This window comes from Bos mutus, chromosome 3, assembly GCF_027580195.1.
Source record: "Bos mutus isolate GX-2022 chromosome 3, NWIPB_WYAK_1.1, whole genome shotgun sequence".
NCBI lineage: Eukaryota > Metazoa > Chordata > Mammalia > Artiodactyla > Bovidae > Bos > Bos mutus.
This window is the reverse complement of record NC_091619.1, coordinates 25,136,503-25,152,345: the sequence shown is the minus strand read 5'-3', so window position 1 is coordinate 25,152,345 and position 15,843 is coordinate 25,136,503. Positions and strand designations below refer to the sequence as shown.

The following is a 15,843-nucleotide window of genomic DNA, read 5'->3' as shown; positions in this document are numbered from 1 at the left end:
ACCGGGACCCAGGAGGTAAAGCGGGCGGGCCCGTAGTGCGCTAGGATGACACTCTGCCACACTCACATCCAACATGAGCCCCGTAGAGCCTGCCGCCCCCAGGCAGTCTCTCTGCCCTCAGCCCACTGCCTGGGCTGCACCCCTGCTCTTACCTGGCCGCTTCACAGTGACCTCTGTGCGCCCTGAAACCTCCTCTGCCAGCTTGTACCAGGCATAGTTGGGGCTCAGCAGCCACTCTTCCACATGGCAGTAGTAGCTGCCGCTGTCGCTGACCTCGGCTCTCTGGACAGTGAGGCTGAACAGACCCCCGGACATGTGCCTCTCAAACTGCAGCCTGGCTCTCAGGCCCTCCTCCTCGGCATAGGTGCCATACTCAAAGGCGGAGTTGTGGGTGGTTTTGAGGATGAGCTTGCCGTCGGCGTCCGAGGGCTTGTGAACATACCAGAGCACAGCGAAGTGGGAGTTCTGGCTGGTCTGGGACTTGACTGAGCAGTTCAGCTGGATGGGCCTGTTTTCCACCAGGGTGAGGGTCCGCTTTGATTTGCTCACCTGCAAATTGGTCACTGCAAAGCAAAAGGGGGCGCTTTAGCAGAATCACCGCATACTCCTGGAAATGTGGCCTGTCCCAGGTCCTGCCTCTAGGTTCCCCGTCTAGCACAGTTCCTAGAGGACCCAACACTGATGGGCTTCCCTCAAAGCATGGCTCAGCATAAGGACAGCAGCACGGACCCCATCTCATCCCAAACAGCCTCTGCCTTCCTCTGCCTTGCCTCGCCCCCAGCTCAGGTCCTCACTGTCTCTCCTGGCTGCTAACCCCATCACAGAGCCTCCAGGGAGATTCGGCAAACACACACACCTGCCCATAGCATTTTCCTGCTGAAGAAATTTAACAGCTTCCAACCGTTCATATTGTTTAGAGTATGCCTGCTCCATGTCCCTCATGAGGCTAAAGGTAGGGGTGCTCTGAAGAATAAGATGGTCCTGCGTGGGGATGGTCTCATCAGTGCACCCTGAGATTTGGGCTTCAGAGAGCACTCACTCACTCACTGTTTTCTGGGATACGTGAGTGAATGAGTGGGTGAGTGGATGAATGAATGAGAGTGAGCTGGAGAAATATGGTAGCAGTTGGTGGGAGGATGCTGGGGTGCTCTTCCTGGGGGAGGGGGAAGGAGAAGGTGGAGAAGAAAATGATGAACAATGGGACAGAACAGAGCCAACTCCAGCCTCCCCTTCCCCTCTCTCCTGATCTACCCTACCTAATTAATTACCATGCTCTCCTTTAAAGTGGCAAGAAGCCACGGTCTAATGAAATATATCTTACGAAGGTAATTGGAGATCTCACCCACTTCATCATTATTATACTTGGCTCTGCTTCCCCTACTCACCATCCTCCCCTTACTGAAAAAGTGGGGGGAAAAAATCACAATTTCGAGTTTCCCTTAGGAAGCTAAAAGTAAAAGAATCATTTTATCCTCACCCTTCTCTTTATACTTTGTGTGTTGAGGACCAAATCAGCTAAGAAAGAAACTCAGGACAAGGCACAGACCCTGATAGGGAGAGCAAGCTGGGCTTCCTCCAATGAGTCTGCCCAGAGGGAAGGCCAGGGCAGGTTGGCCTGGGCCTGTCTCCAGCATCCCTGCCGATCAGTCTCTTGATCCAGAAACAGGACTGAGTCCACTGGTCATGCCTGGGTCTCTTCTGTCAGCTCCAGCTGGCTGGTTCTCTTAGAGCTGAGAGTGGAAAGGTAGGATCAAGGTCCAAGTCCCATGCCCCAAGGCAACTGAAACTTTTGAAAGCTCCAGACTGTCACCTGGACACCCAGATAAGCCACAGACAAAGGTTCTGAGTGACTGAAAGGATTCAGCAAGCTAAGTACAGCAGAGACCATACACAATACCATGACTACAAAAGCAACTCTCAGGCTGTGTCTTCCGGTGCTAAATCAGGTGACAGTCTTCACAAAGCTGAATTCACATACCTACAGACCTTCTCCAGGCATCAACACACATGGTTGAAATAACCTGGGAGAAATCCCCTGGGCCACGACCCCACCCTTCTGGTTTCATCTTTTTTGGGCAACAAGCCCACTCTCCTGCCTTCTCCCTTCTTCAAACGCACAAAGTCCTCCAGGGCGCTGGAATCCAGGGCAGGCTTCACCAACAAGCACCCAAGCTCTGGAAACTAGATTCACGTTAGCCTGCCAGTCGACTTTTCAGATCCGATCCCTCTAATACTTGAAACAACCAGCTCCCTTTTCATTCCTTTCCAACCCGATTCACTGCATGCAAATGATATCTATATCAGAGCAAATGACACCACCTGAATTATCTGGTGCTTGGCCAAAAAAACTGGGTTGTTCAGTGTAGAACAGAAAGAGATTTAAAATGTATTATTAATTGGGGCCAGATTATTTTTGCAACTGTTACTAAGGAAACCTCCATTGCTATAGTAACTGCATATGTTAAACTGTATTCCTATGACTAAACTTCAACTAGTCACATGGTCTGAGAACAAGAATCCAAGGAACAGAAATGTTTCAAAGCATTTCTGTTTTTTTTTTCTCCTTTCCACGTCAAAATATTGTGAAGTGTGGAAAAGCTTGAAAGAGAGGCATTTTTGAAATCTGGCGCATGTTTGACAGGTGGGCAAGGGGTCAGCTCTGTGTCTACGTTCTGAATTTCCTCTCGCGTCTCAAGGACAGGAAGGACCTTTCCTGAAGCCCAGGGGAGATGGCAGCCTGCACCAGTAATTAGGAAACACTCTCGCATCCTACTGGCACTGCCCTGGGCGATGTGTGGCCAGCCGGCACCACCTTCCTCCATGGAGGTGGGGAGAGCCCAGCCCCCTTAAGAATCGGAGGCATTTTCATCTGCAAGGTGAGAACCATTACAGCATTCACCTCTGAGGAATGTTGTGCAGATTAAAAAGCAATATTCTATAGAAAGAAATTAGCACAGAGCCTGGTATAGAATAAACATGCAGGATGTTTTCACCATTCCCCTTTCTTTTTGGTGTCTGGACTCAATCCCACATTCAAAGCTCCCTACTAAGTCAAGAAATGCCAATCATAAGTTGCACACTTTCTACGGAAAGTACTGTCTATGGACTGGCAGCATCCGTGTCGCCTGGGAGCTTGTTAGAAATGCAGATGCACAGGGCCCACCTCGGGCCTCCAGAACCAGACTCTGTCTTTTTTTAAACAAGATCCCCAGGTGGTTCCAATGCACCTGAAAGCCTGAGAAACCTTTCAGCTGCGTGAGTGAATGGAATGGAATTAGGCAGTAAACACAAAGGTGAAAGAAAAGACGCTGAGGACTTGGTTAATCCCCAACCATGAGTCAGCAGGAGGAAAAGGTAGGAAGATGGGTGAGAGGCTGCAGGCCAGATCCTTCCCACACCCCACACGCCTGCACAGATACCAGGCACTTCCCAGCTCCCAGAGCTGGACTGTACCCTGTTGGAGAGAAAGGCTCTTTCTGTACCTGGAGAGTCTCCATCTGAGGCCTCCGATCACCTGTGGACCTGCAACATCAGCATCACGTGGGGTGAAGACACTGACTTACAAACCCTGTGCCCGGGCCCAGCGACCTGCGGTTTCAGGAGCCCTCCAGGTGATTCTGATGCACCAAATTTGAGAAATCACAGGTGTGGCACCGAGGTGGCTGCAGGGAACTCTGGAGATAGCAGTTTCTGCGCAGTGGTGTGAGCAGTAGCCAGAGGGTAGCAAACAGGCAGTGAGGAGCAGAAGGAGAGAGGGATGGCTCTGTCTTTGTTAGAGATCTGTGACAGTCATCAGTCATGTTAGGACTACAGGGGGCAGTAGCTGGACAGCAGGGATTTTTCAAATTGAGGGACGTAAGTCAGCCAGGAGACTGGGAGAGAGTGAAGAACGGCTGCAGGAGAAGTGTGTGTGTGTGCTGTGTGTGTGCGCATGCATGTGCAAATCCCATCCATCTTCAAAAAAGGAGGGGAACTTCCCTGGTGGTGCAGTAGATAAGAATCTGCCTGCCAATGCAGGGGACACAGGTTCAGTCCCTCGTCTGGGAGGATTCCACATGCCTCGGAGTAACTAGGCCCCCTGTGCCACAATTACTGAGCCAGAAGCCTGCAACCACTGAGGGCCATGCACCTAGAGCCTGTGCTCTGCAACAAAAGCCACCAGAATGAGAAGCCTGCCCACCAAACTTGAAGAAGCCCTCACAAAGCAACGGATCCAGCTCAGAGAAAAATAAGTAAATTAAAACAAAACACTAAGGCTAGTGACTTCTGCAACCCACTTCCCCCAACCCCCAAAAACAGAAAGGAGGGGGCAAAGGCACCTGCCAGTCAGCAGTTACCACACCTGAGAGTCCCTACAGCCTTACCACCACCTTAGCCCCCCTCCCTTCCCTCCTCGTGCTCATACCCTAGCTGAGCCCCTGTCTTCTTCTCAGACCTTATACGCCAGCCTCAGTCTCACCAGGGAGAGCCTCCTAGGCTGCAGACAGGACCTCGCTGCTCCCAGCTTAGGGCCTACCTGTGGCTCCCCACGTAACAGTTCTCAACAGGACAGCAATGTTCTCAGGGACACCAGGGAAATTGAGGCGGGTGGGGGCAGCGGGGGGCTATAGAATATGAGATGGACTAAAGCCAGTAGATTCTGTAAACCAACCTGGGTTGACTCTGTGTAACAGGTCTCTGCCTCGTGTCCCGTGTGACTTTCAAATGACATTCATCGAAGTGAAAACTCTGTGCCTAGTACCTAGCACTTTTCATTTTGCTATCAACACAATACTTTTTGTTTTTTCCATAGCTTTAACATATGCTAGGCAAATCAATGGCACCCCACTCCAGTACTCTTGCCTGGCAAATCCCATGGATGGAGGAGCCTGGTAGGCTGCAGTCCATGGGATTGCTGAGTGACTTCACTTTCACTTTTCACTTTCATGCATTGGAGAAGGAAATGGCAACCCACTCCAGTGTTCTTGCCTGGAGAATCCCCAGGAACAGGGGAGCCTGGTGGGCTTCCGTCTATGGCGTCGCACAGAGCAGGACATGACTGAAGCAACTTAGCAGCAGCAGCAGGCAAGTCAAGGGAGGGGTTTCCTTTGCCTTGTTCAGCATTATCTCATGAGCTGCTCAGGATCTTGGAAACCGGTCCAGACAGCAGTGCTGCTCAGAGGTGGTACCACTGACACAACCAGACACAGCGATGGGGTGGGTAGCAGGGCCTCTGCCTGGCAGCAGCATGAACTGGGGACCTATCCTCCCACAGTAGCCGCCCCAAGCACTGACATGTTAGAATTAATTGCTTTATTACAAACTACTTCTAAAAAAATTTCTCCATTCTGCCACCATAAGGGCATTGTAACATCACTGACTCAATGGACATGAGTTTGACCAAACTCCGGGAGATGGTGAAGGACAGACAGGGAAGCCTGAAGTGCTTGCAGTCCATGGGGTAGCGAACAGTTGGACACGACTGAGCGACTGAACAACAATGAGCAACAGCAGCAACAATTCTTAAAGATGACATGAATTTTATTTTAGAGTAGGAAAGGGACTACTACAAACTTATTAAAAAAAGGGGAACATAATGAGTGTGGTCCCAAGTCTTATCTGCCCGGTTTAGAATATTCTTACTTCGCACAATTATGCAATCCTTTCTATGTGCTAAGCACTGCTCTAAGCCTTTTATAAATATTAACTATCTGGTCCTCACCAGACCTGTGCAATAAATATTATCATCCCCAGTTCTATAAAGATACTTGCTCAAAGTCACACTTCTGATAAGTGGTAGAGCCAAGATTCAAACCCAGGCTGTCTGCTCTGTCCATGCTTCTAACCTTCATGAACTCTGACGCTCCATGCTGTCTTGTATTAGTGGGGCTCCCCTGGCCCCTGCCAACCCAATCTCTCCCAACCCTAGACTCAGTCACAAGCACACTGCTGCCTCCCTTGTGATGTTCTTTATTCACAACTCTGAGCCTGAAAGCTGTACTGCTCCTTCCTGCCACCCACCCCCATGCAAACTGATTCTCTGCTCAACCCTATGGCCTACCCCTGGACTAGCCTCTGGCCAGCCTGAGAGGCAAGCCCTGTGACACACCCATCACTGCAGCTACAGCACCTAGCACAGCAGCTGGCACACAGCAGGTGCTCAAACGTGCTCGTAGAAGGCACTGGGAGGGAGGGGCGAGGAGAAACCAGCAAAAGTCAGGACGTAGAAACAGCTAATTAGGGTAACCCAGACATGCCCTGTCTGCCTTACCTGTCTGCAGACAGAGCACTGACCCTTGCTCACTGACTCCAAACAGGTGCACCTGGTGTAACCATGACAACAAGGCCCGAGGCACAGGGGGAGGGCCGGGGGCTCCTCCAGGGCTCTTGCTCTCATGCTCACTCCCTCTCTCAACACCCACTGGGCAGAAGCCACAGGCACACGAGATGGAAAGAGAACCTCAGGTCCTCCTGAAAGAAAGGAGGGGCCAACCCCTCTGAAGGACAGGACAGCCTGTCATCTACTAGACTGTGACAGGGAGAGCCACTGTCACAGGCCCCGGACTCACGGAAGTCAAAGAAAAGAGCCCTGAGCTCACCCAACCTGCCAGGTCAGCAATAAGAAATTGGAGAAAACGGATTTGGCAGCATCCAGAGGGTATTAAATATTCATCCCAACTGCCCATCAGCAAAATCCCCGCAGAATATACCCACTGACAAGTCGGCTTTCTACACCAGAGGCTGTCCTCCTAGAAGCTTGTTTATTGCTTTGTCAATTTTAATGCGCAATATTTAATAGCCAGACCAAGATACGGTTGTAAATATTTGGAAAATGAGTGCTGACATTTCCCTTATTGCTTCTGTATTTAGGGATATGTAATTGGAGGGTGTTTGGGATGCTAAAGAAAATTAGAAGGAAGCAAAGCAATGCTTCAAAATTAAAAGGAAAAATAAGTGATTAAGAGCTAAGAATCAAATATGCTGAACTAGCTTAAAAGTCCTGCTTAAATGCCCCTGGTAGTGTCACACTCTGCCTTCAATGGTAGTAAAGGCTAAGCTAAATCAATAAGACAGGAAGGGTGATGGTATTCCTTGAAGATTTCCTTATGGATGTGCATTCGGAACATGAAGCGTGCATCCAGAATGGTCAATAATTGGATCCACAACATGTTTATCACTAGACTGTGACAGGGAGAGCCACTGTCACAGACCCTGGACTCACGGAAGGGATTTCAAAGAAACAAAGAGCCGTGGTGTGGCCAGGTCAGTCGGTGGCTCTGACAAGGACTGGTCTAGGGCACAAAGCACACAGTCTTCCTGGGAGCAGATGACACCGGCTGTAGAGGGCTGATACAAGGACCGCCACGAGCGAGCCAACAGCCCCTGAGTTTCTACTGCATGCTGTTCGAACAAGCATACTCAACAAAAGCATCTTCTAAAAGGCCGGGCAGTGGGGCGATGATGTTCCTGTGGAAAACACCAGAGCAGGGTTAAGGATCCATGGTTTGAGAGGCAAGATGTGGAAGAAGAGTAAGAAGAAGAGAAGCCAGCACTGGAATGAGCTCTGGTGTCCCCAAGCCTTAGAGCCATCTGGTGGCAGAAGTGAGACGAAATAGAGGTGTTCAAGGAGGCACAATTTAAACTCCTTCACCATTAGCAAACTGTGTCTGGAGGAACCTCTACAGGGACTTTGTGATTCCAATTTAAGAAAACAAATTTGAGAATCTGTTAAAGGGGTTCAGGGATGGTAAACCTAAGAGAGAGGGTGGATTAAATCAAAGTATATGTTACCAAAGAAGATTCCTGAGAGGGGGTGAAAAATACCATAATAAAATAAAATTAAGAGCCTGGACTCTGGAGCCAGACTGCCTGTCTGGATTTGAATCTTGCCTCTGCCCCTTATGGATCGCTGGGTAATTTATTTATCCTCTGTGTCAGTGTCGTCACCTATAAAATGGGTGAACCCAGCACCCCCTCGTGGAACTGCATGGACTAAGAATGAAGAGCGTTATTGTGTATAAAGCATTCAGGGTGGTGATGGGCACGCCAGAAATGCTCAATGGAGATCAGCCGATATCACTACTGCAGTTACTGCTTCCGCCACCGGTGCTGAAAAACCTCCACACAGCACTCTACAAAGAGAAACTGCTTCTGTAAATGAGATTAACTGAATGCAGAAAGGATGTGGGGGAGGGGCGGGGGGGGGGCGCGGGTGCTACGCAGCATGTAGGATCAGGAATGCAACCTGTGTCCTCTGCAGTAGAAGCACAGAATTTTAACCACTAGACCACCAGGGAAGTCCAAGAAAGATAATTTCTGATATGGTCTAAAAAAGGCCAAAGTCTCCCTTTCATCCACCCCAACTGCTTTTGAATGAAGTTCATACCTGGATTCCCACCCCTATTTCCCACTGTTTTTGGACTCTGGCAAGTCCTGATCTCTCGGAGCCTCAGATATTCCATTTATAAAACGAGCAAGCAGTACTTTCTTCTCAAGGCTGCAGGAAAGGTGACTGAGGGCCATCTACACCAAGTGTCCAATACATGCTCCGGCACGTGGTCAGCCCTCTGGCATTTCTCCACTTCTTCTTTGCCCAAATAAAAGCTCTAGTAACAACCAGGGTGTGTGAGGAAAAGAGTAAAAATGAACACAAAGCCTTTGGAAAATATGAAGTGCTAAGTGCATAAATATTTGATAAGGAGCGATCAGAACACTTAAGGGGGATGCACTCTCTCTGGTGCCGTAGTCCCACCCGGGAGCTGCGCATGCTCAGCCTCAGCTCCCACCTTGCTCTCTGCGGCCCCCAGAGGGCCAGCCAAGTGCATTACCATGCACCTCTGAGCAGAGGCCAAGCACCCGGGCACTTGCTCCCAAGTCTCCCACGCCAGTCGCTGCTTGTTCTTGCTTCATGGTGAAATCACAAACTGACTCAGCGTAAGCCATGTGAGAGTTGAACATATGGCCCTCAGAGCAGATCCTGGGTCCTCTAACTCTTCAGGGGGCAATAAAATGATATAATGCAAAATGGAGATACGTGGATATCAGAGCAACCTAGGCTCCTTGTTCCAATCTGTTTTCCATCTGACAAGCAAACTGTCCCTATCAAGGCTCCTAAACACTGGGAGCCTGGGTTTCCTCATTAGCAAAATGGGCATAAAGACATCTGTATTATTTCATTGCTGGATGAATATGAAAAGAAAACAGAGGTACTAAGCACAAAGCCTGGCACCCAAGAGCTATTTAGTACATTTCTGTCCCCTTTCCCCTTTAGCTGTTATTGTTTCAGTTGCTAAGCCATGTCTGACTCTGCGACCCCAGGGACTCTAGCCCACCAGGCTCCTCTGTCCATGGGATTTCCCAGGCAAGAATACTGGAGTGGGTTGCCATTTCCTTCTCCAGGGTATCTTCCCAACCCAAGGATCCAACCCACTTCTCCTGCATCCCAGGTGGATTCTTATCACCCTACTTCCCCTTTAGTAGCACCAGAATTAATCCAAATCCAAATAACTGAATCTTCAATGAACGAATTCTTTTTTCTTTCCTTAAGTACTTTCGCCTTAGCTTCTAAGCAGTAAGACAAACAAGCAAATATTAGGAATTTATTTGAAAAGGCAGCACCAGTCAAGGTCCTAGGGTCAGCACTTCCTCTGCCTTCTGTAGCTGGAACCACGTGATGGACACCGAGGGGGTTCACAGTCTGACCGTGAGGACAGAGGAGACCACAAAGGATGCAATTACTCAGAGAGGCAGACAACCGGGTCCCTCACCAACAAGGGTTCACACAAAACAGGGTCTCTGCTTAACCCCCCATTAACCTGCAAATCCACTTCAGCAGAACAGCCTCTTCCCTGGCATCTTGTTGTCCAAGTTTCAGCTCTAATTGGCCAGGGAACCATCCCATCACTTACCCAAGTCATTCATTCCAAACAGGACCCTGCTATGGGGCTAGAAGAGGTGAAGGATAAGCCCAGATGTTGCCACTTTGTAACCTCACGTTGCTGAAAATAACAAACACTGTGATCATTTGCAGTGGTGGAGCAGACCTGGTTTGGGCACACACCATGGCCGTGAGCAATCAGAAACACCCTTTTTCAAGGTGTTCAAACCATCTTTGCAAAGTCGGTGAGGCATCTCTGCAAAGTCTCTGCAAAGACCCCACCCTTCACTGTATGGCTGCTGGTGCTCTCCTGCTCAGGGCCAGGCTCCACCCTCTGCCTGCCACCAACCTAAATGGAGACAGGTACAGACACAGAGAAAACCATAAGAGCAGCACAAACTTACCCTCTCATTAGAGGAAGGGCCTGATTAAGGTGAGAGTGTTTGCACACTGCCCCCTGACTAAGGCTCCCCAAATGAGTGTGTCCTTACGACCTGATGCAAGAGAGATTCCACCTGCCCGGAAGAGGGGAGCTCTCAAGTGCTCAAATCCAGAGCAGGAGGGCAGGGCCTGGGTCAGGCAAACAGTGTGGGGGAAACGATTCAAACATGGCTCCATTCACCAGCTACATGACCCTGGGCTGATCACTTGACCTTTCCTGGGGTTGTTGTGAAATTTTCATAAAATAATCCCAAGCACCCAGGGCAAAGCAAACATTCAGTAAGAGCCTGTATTCTCCCTTTCGCGTCTGAGGTTCCTGTCTGCAAACAGGGGACGCTGGGTACCTTGTTCACATCCTTGTTGCAAGGATCATAGAAGATGACATTAAGAGACAGAGCTTTCCACAAAACAATCAGGTTGGCCTGCATACCTCATGGATATCAACATCTTCACACTTACACACAAACACATACTCATAGAAGCGACTGGGGAAGTGTTCTGGATTAAAGGAATCTAAAGAGACATGACACCTAAATACGATTGTGACCCGTGACTCAATGCGGGTTTGGAAGGAGAAAACATAAGGGGCATTTTCAGGACAACTGGCAAAATGCTAATACTGTCCTATAATCGTGTGAAATTCCCAGAGTCTGACAATGCTGTTGTGGTTCTAGAGTGTGTGTGCACTCAGTCATGTCTGGCTCTTCACTACCCCATGGAATTCTCTGGGCAAGGACACTGGAGTGGGTTGCCATTTCCTGCTCCAAGGGATATTCCTGACCCAGGGATCAAACCCACGTCTCCTACACTGGCAGCCAGATTCTTTACCACTGAACCACCCGGGAAGGCCGCTGTTGTGGTTGGGTGGGACCCAGTCCTGATCTTCAGAGACCCACACTGAACTTATTTAGGAGGAAGCGACCCACCCGGGACTCTCACCTGGCTGCAGCACCCGGATCTCTAGCAGGTTGGAGGTCCTCTCGGCCAGTCGCATCCAACTGTTGTTGTAGTTCCTCCGCCACAGCTCCGCCACACACTGGTACTTGCCCGCCTCCGTGTCACTGGCTCGGCTGATGCTCAGCCGGACGTTGTTGCTGGATTCCGCCTTCTCGATGGCCGTCCGGGTCCGGAAGCTGGAAGACCTGTCCCCCCACTGGACTCCTCCATCCCGGGTGAAGGTCACCAGACCGTGGAACTCGATGGTGCCCACCGGCTGGAACCGCCATGTCACTGACACAGGGACCCGGGAGAGATAATGGGGTTTGATGATGCACTGCAGGTCGAAGGAGTCGTTGTAGGTCACCCCTGGCGTGCGGGAGATGGCAGTGACCGCGAAGCCTGTTTCTGGAGAGAGAGCAGAGAGAGGTAGATAGACACATCTATCTGCATGGAGACAGACACTTGGCTTCCTCAGGGCAGTGGGACGCAGTGACAGGGCTCCTGGCAAAAGCTAACAGAACAAAGGCTCACACACGGGGCTCTTTTTTTAAAATTAATTTATTTTAATTGGAGGCTAATTACTTTACAATATTAGAGTGGTTTTTGCCGTTGATGTCCATCGGCAGACAAATGGATAAGAAAGTTGTGCTATATATACACGATGGAATATTACTCAGCTATTAAAAAGAATGCATTTGAATCAGTTCTAATGAGGTGGATGAAACTGGAGCCTATTATACAAAGTGAAGTAAGTCAGAAAGAAAAACACCAATACAGTATATTAATGCATATACTTGGAATTTAGAAAGATGGTAACGATGTCTACCTAAATGCAAGACAGCAAAAGAGACACAGATGTATAGAACACGGGGCTCTTTTGATGCTCAGGCCAGTATTACTTCTGCTAGCGTGTTGACACACAAACCCAACAATTCACAGGACCTCACAGAAAGTGGCTGGTGGTGATTCTCCTTAAGCAGCACTAGCAAACCGTTACCAATGAAACCTTCAGTTGGATTTCTGTTGCGTCAATGCCCACCCCACGCCACCCCTGAACAGCAGAGACTGAGTGCATGGAGGCAGGACCATCCCTAGACAGCTTGGATTCCATGCTGAAACAGGAGAAAGAAGCCCAGTGCCAACTTCCTTCATGCCCGGCCCATCAGCACACTTGTGAAGAGGGAGGCGGGGGAAGCAGGTGCCCATGCTCCCCAGGCAGGGCAGCTTGGGTTGGCTCCCCAGTCTGACCTCCATCTCCTCGTGGAATCCAGGGAAAAGAGACAGCAAAAGACCCACAGCAGGAAGGACTGATCTTCAGAAGGGGGGACCTTGGGCAAAGTGGGGCCCTGCAGGTGTGCTAGCCGGAGTCTCTCCATATTCCAGCATCCCTAACCCAAAATACTGACTCCTCAGGATGGGTGACTAGAGTCCCGTCAGCTCTGAGAGTATGATGGACCATTAACACATTGGTTATGATCCTAAAACTAAGAGCAGCCAGAATTTCCTGAGCACTATCTACGTGCCCTATCTAACAGGAGACAGGGATTAAGACCATCCCCATGGAAAAGAAATGCAAAAAAGCAAAATGGCTGTCTGAGGAGGCCTTACAAATAGCTGTGAAAAGAAGAGAAGTGAAAAGCAAAGGAGAAAAGGAAAAGATATTCCCATCTGAATCTAGAGTTCCAAAGAATAGCAAGGAGAGATAAGAAAGTCTTCCTCAGCGATCAGTGCAAAGAAATAGAGGAAAACAACAGAACGGGAAAGAATAGAGATCTCTTCAAGAAAATTAGAGATACCAAGGGAACATTTCATGCAAAGATGGGCTCAATAAAGGACAGAAATGGTATGGACCAAACAGAAGCAGAAGATATTAAGAAGAGGTGGCAAGAATATACAGAAAACTGTACAAAGAAGATCTTCACGACCAAGATAATCATGATGGTATGATCACTCACCTAGAGCCAGACATCCTGGAATGTGAAGTCAAGTGGGCCTTAGAAAGCATCACTACGAACAAAGCTAGTGGAGGTGATGGAATTCCAGTTGAGCTATTCCAAATCCTGAAAGATGATGCTGTGAAAGTGCTGCACTCAATATGCCAGCAAATCTGGAAAACTCAGCAGTGGCCACAGGACTCGAAAAGGTCACTTTTCATTCCAATCCCAAAGAAAGGCAATGCCAAAGAATGCTCAAACTACTGCACAATTGTACTCATCTCATACGCTAGTAAAGTAATGCTCAAAATTCTGCAAGCCAGGCTTCAACAGTACGCGAACCGTGAACTGCCTGATGTTCAAGCTGGTTTTAGAAAAGGCAGAGGAACCAGAGATCAAACTGCCAACATCCGCTGGATCATGGAAAAAGCAAGAGAGTTTCAGAAAAACATCTATTTCTGCTTTCTTGACTATGCCAAAGCCTTTGACTTTGTGGATCACAATAAACTGTGGAAAATTCTGAAAAAGATGGGAATACCAGACCATCTGACCTGTCTCTTGAGAAACCTGTATGCAGGTCAGGAAGCAACAGTTAGAACTGGACATGGAACAACAGACTGGTTCCAAATAGGAAAAGGCATACGTCAAGGCTGTATATTATCACCCTGCTTATTTAACTTATATGCAGAGTACATCATGAGAAATGCTGGGCTGGAAGAAGCACAAGCTGGAATCAAGATTGCCAGGAGAACCAATAACCTCATATGCATATGACACCACCCTTATGGCAGAAAGTGAAGAGGAACTAAAAAGCCTCTTGATGAAAGTGGAGGAGAGGGAAAAAGTTGGCTTAAAGCTCAACATTCAGAAAACAAAGATCATGGCATCTGGTCCCATCACTTCATGGCAAATAGATGGGGAAACAGTGGAAACAGTGGCAGACTTTATTTTTTGGGGCTTCAGAGTCACTGCAGATGGTGACTGCAGCCATGAAATTAAAAGACGCTTACTCCTTGGAAGGAAAGTTATGACCAACCTAGATAGCACATTCAAAAGCAGAGACATTACTTTGCCAACAAAGGTCCGTCTAGTCAAGGCTATGGTTTTTCCAGTGGTCATGTATGGATGTGACAGTTGGACTGTGAAGAAAGCTGAGAGCCAAAGAATTGATGCTTTTGAACTGTGGTGTTGGAGAAGACTCTTGAGAGTCACTTGGACTGCAAGGAGATCCAACCAGTCCATCCTAAAGGAGATCAGTCCTGGGTGTTCACTGTAAGGTGAACACTGTAAGCTTCACTGTTGAAGCTGAAACTCCAATACTTTGGCCACCTCATGCGAAGAGTTGACTCATTGGAAAAGACTCTGATGCTGGAAGGGACTGGGGGCAGGAGGAGAAGGGGATGACAGAGGATGAGATGGCTGGATGGCATCACTGACTCAACAAACATGGTTGGGTAGACTCCGGGAGTTGGTGATGGACAGGGAGGCCTGGTGTGCTGTGATTCATGGGGTTGCAAAGAGTCAAACACGACTGAGCGAATGAACTGATCTATGTGCCAGGCATGGTGCCAACTGCTTCACTTTCACCTCACGTCACTGAATCCTCAAAACAACCTTGCGGGACAGGTGCTTAGCACTCCTTTCTTACAGAGGAGGAAACAGAGGAGGTATATAAATTGCCCACTATCAAGCTGCGAGTAAAAGGCAGTCAGATTACAGACATGTATGTCACTGATTCCAGGGACCTTATTAGGTGTCTTTACTCCTGGGACGCATAAGGCAGTGGTCAGGTTAAAGGCACAGACCCTGGAGCCAGAAGCCCAACTCCGACACTTTCTACTTGTGTGACGTTGAACGAGCTACTTAATCTTCTGCCTCTATTTCCCCACCTGTAAAATGGGTCTTTGTGAAGACTGAATGAGTTAGTATATGTAAAATACTTGGAATAGTACCTTCCAAGGTACTATTACAATATTACTGTATTTTGTTAGATATATAGTAATACATTGTAATACTTATTGTTACATATATAGTTCGCTTTAAAAAAAAAAGACATAAAAGAAAGTATTTTAAACTCCATTGGTAAAAGACAAGGTAAGGAATGAAATCTTTTGGCAGAGTTAGGTCAGAATCCCTTGGTAAGTCCTGGCTGTGGGAACCACAGACACACGATGAATACGAAAAAAATTCAGAGGGCAGGGACATCCCTGGTGGTCCAGTGGTTGAGAATCAGCCTTCTAATGCAGAGGACGGGTTTGATCCCTGGTCAGGGAACTAAGATCCCACATGCCATGGTGCAACTAAGCCTCTGCCCCAACAAAGACCCGGAAAAGCCAAAAAGTTAAAAAAAAAAAAAAAAATATATATATATGGTTAAAAAAAAATTCAGAGGACAACCTGATGCTATAAAATTACTTCTACCTCTATCCACCCCTCAGACATTTCTAGCCTCACAGGAAGGACAGACTCCCCCTGTTGGACACCCAGGACTTTCCTCACAAGTTCCTTTCCCATATGTCCACAGAGGATGCTGAGCAGAGGTTCAGGGATTGAGCTGAACAGGAAACTCAACCACTAGATGAGGTTTCCAGACACACAAATCTGAGCTGCATGGTGAGTGCAGAAGGCAGGTCAATCTTTGGGATTAAGCTTTGGAAAGGAAAAGTAGTTCTG

At 48.5% G+C, this 15,843-nt stretch overlaps 1 protein-coding gene across 1 annotated transcript in view; it reads right to left on the bottom strand.

Moving 5' to 3' along the window:
* IGSF3 (immunoglobulin superfamily member 3) overlaps positions 1–15,843 on the bottom strand; it is a 130,082-nt gene that overhangs the window by 33,624 nt on the left and 80,615 nt on the right. The window contains 2 exon segments of the mRNA XM_070367428.1: positions 153–563; positions 11,237–11,641. Coding sequence (XP_070223529.1) covers positions 153–563; positions 11,237–11,641 — 816 coding nt within the window.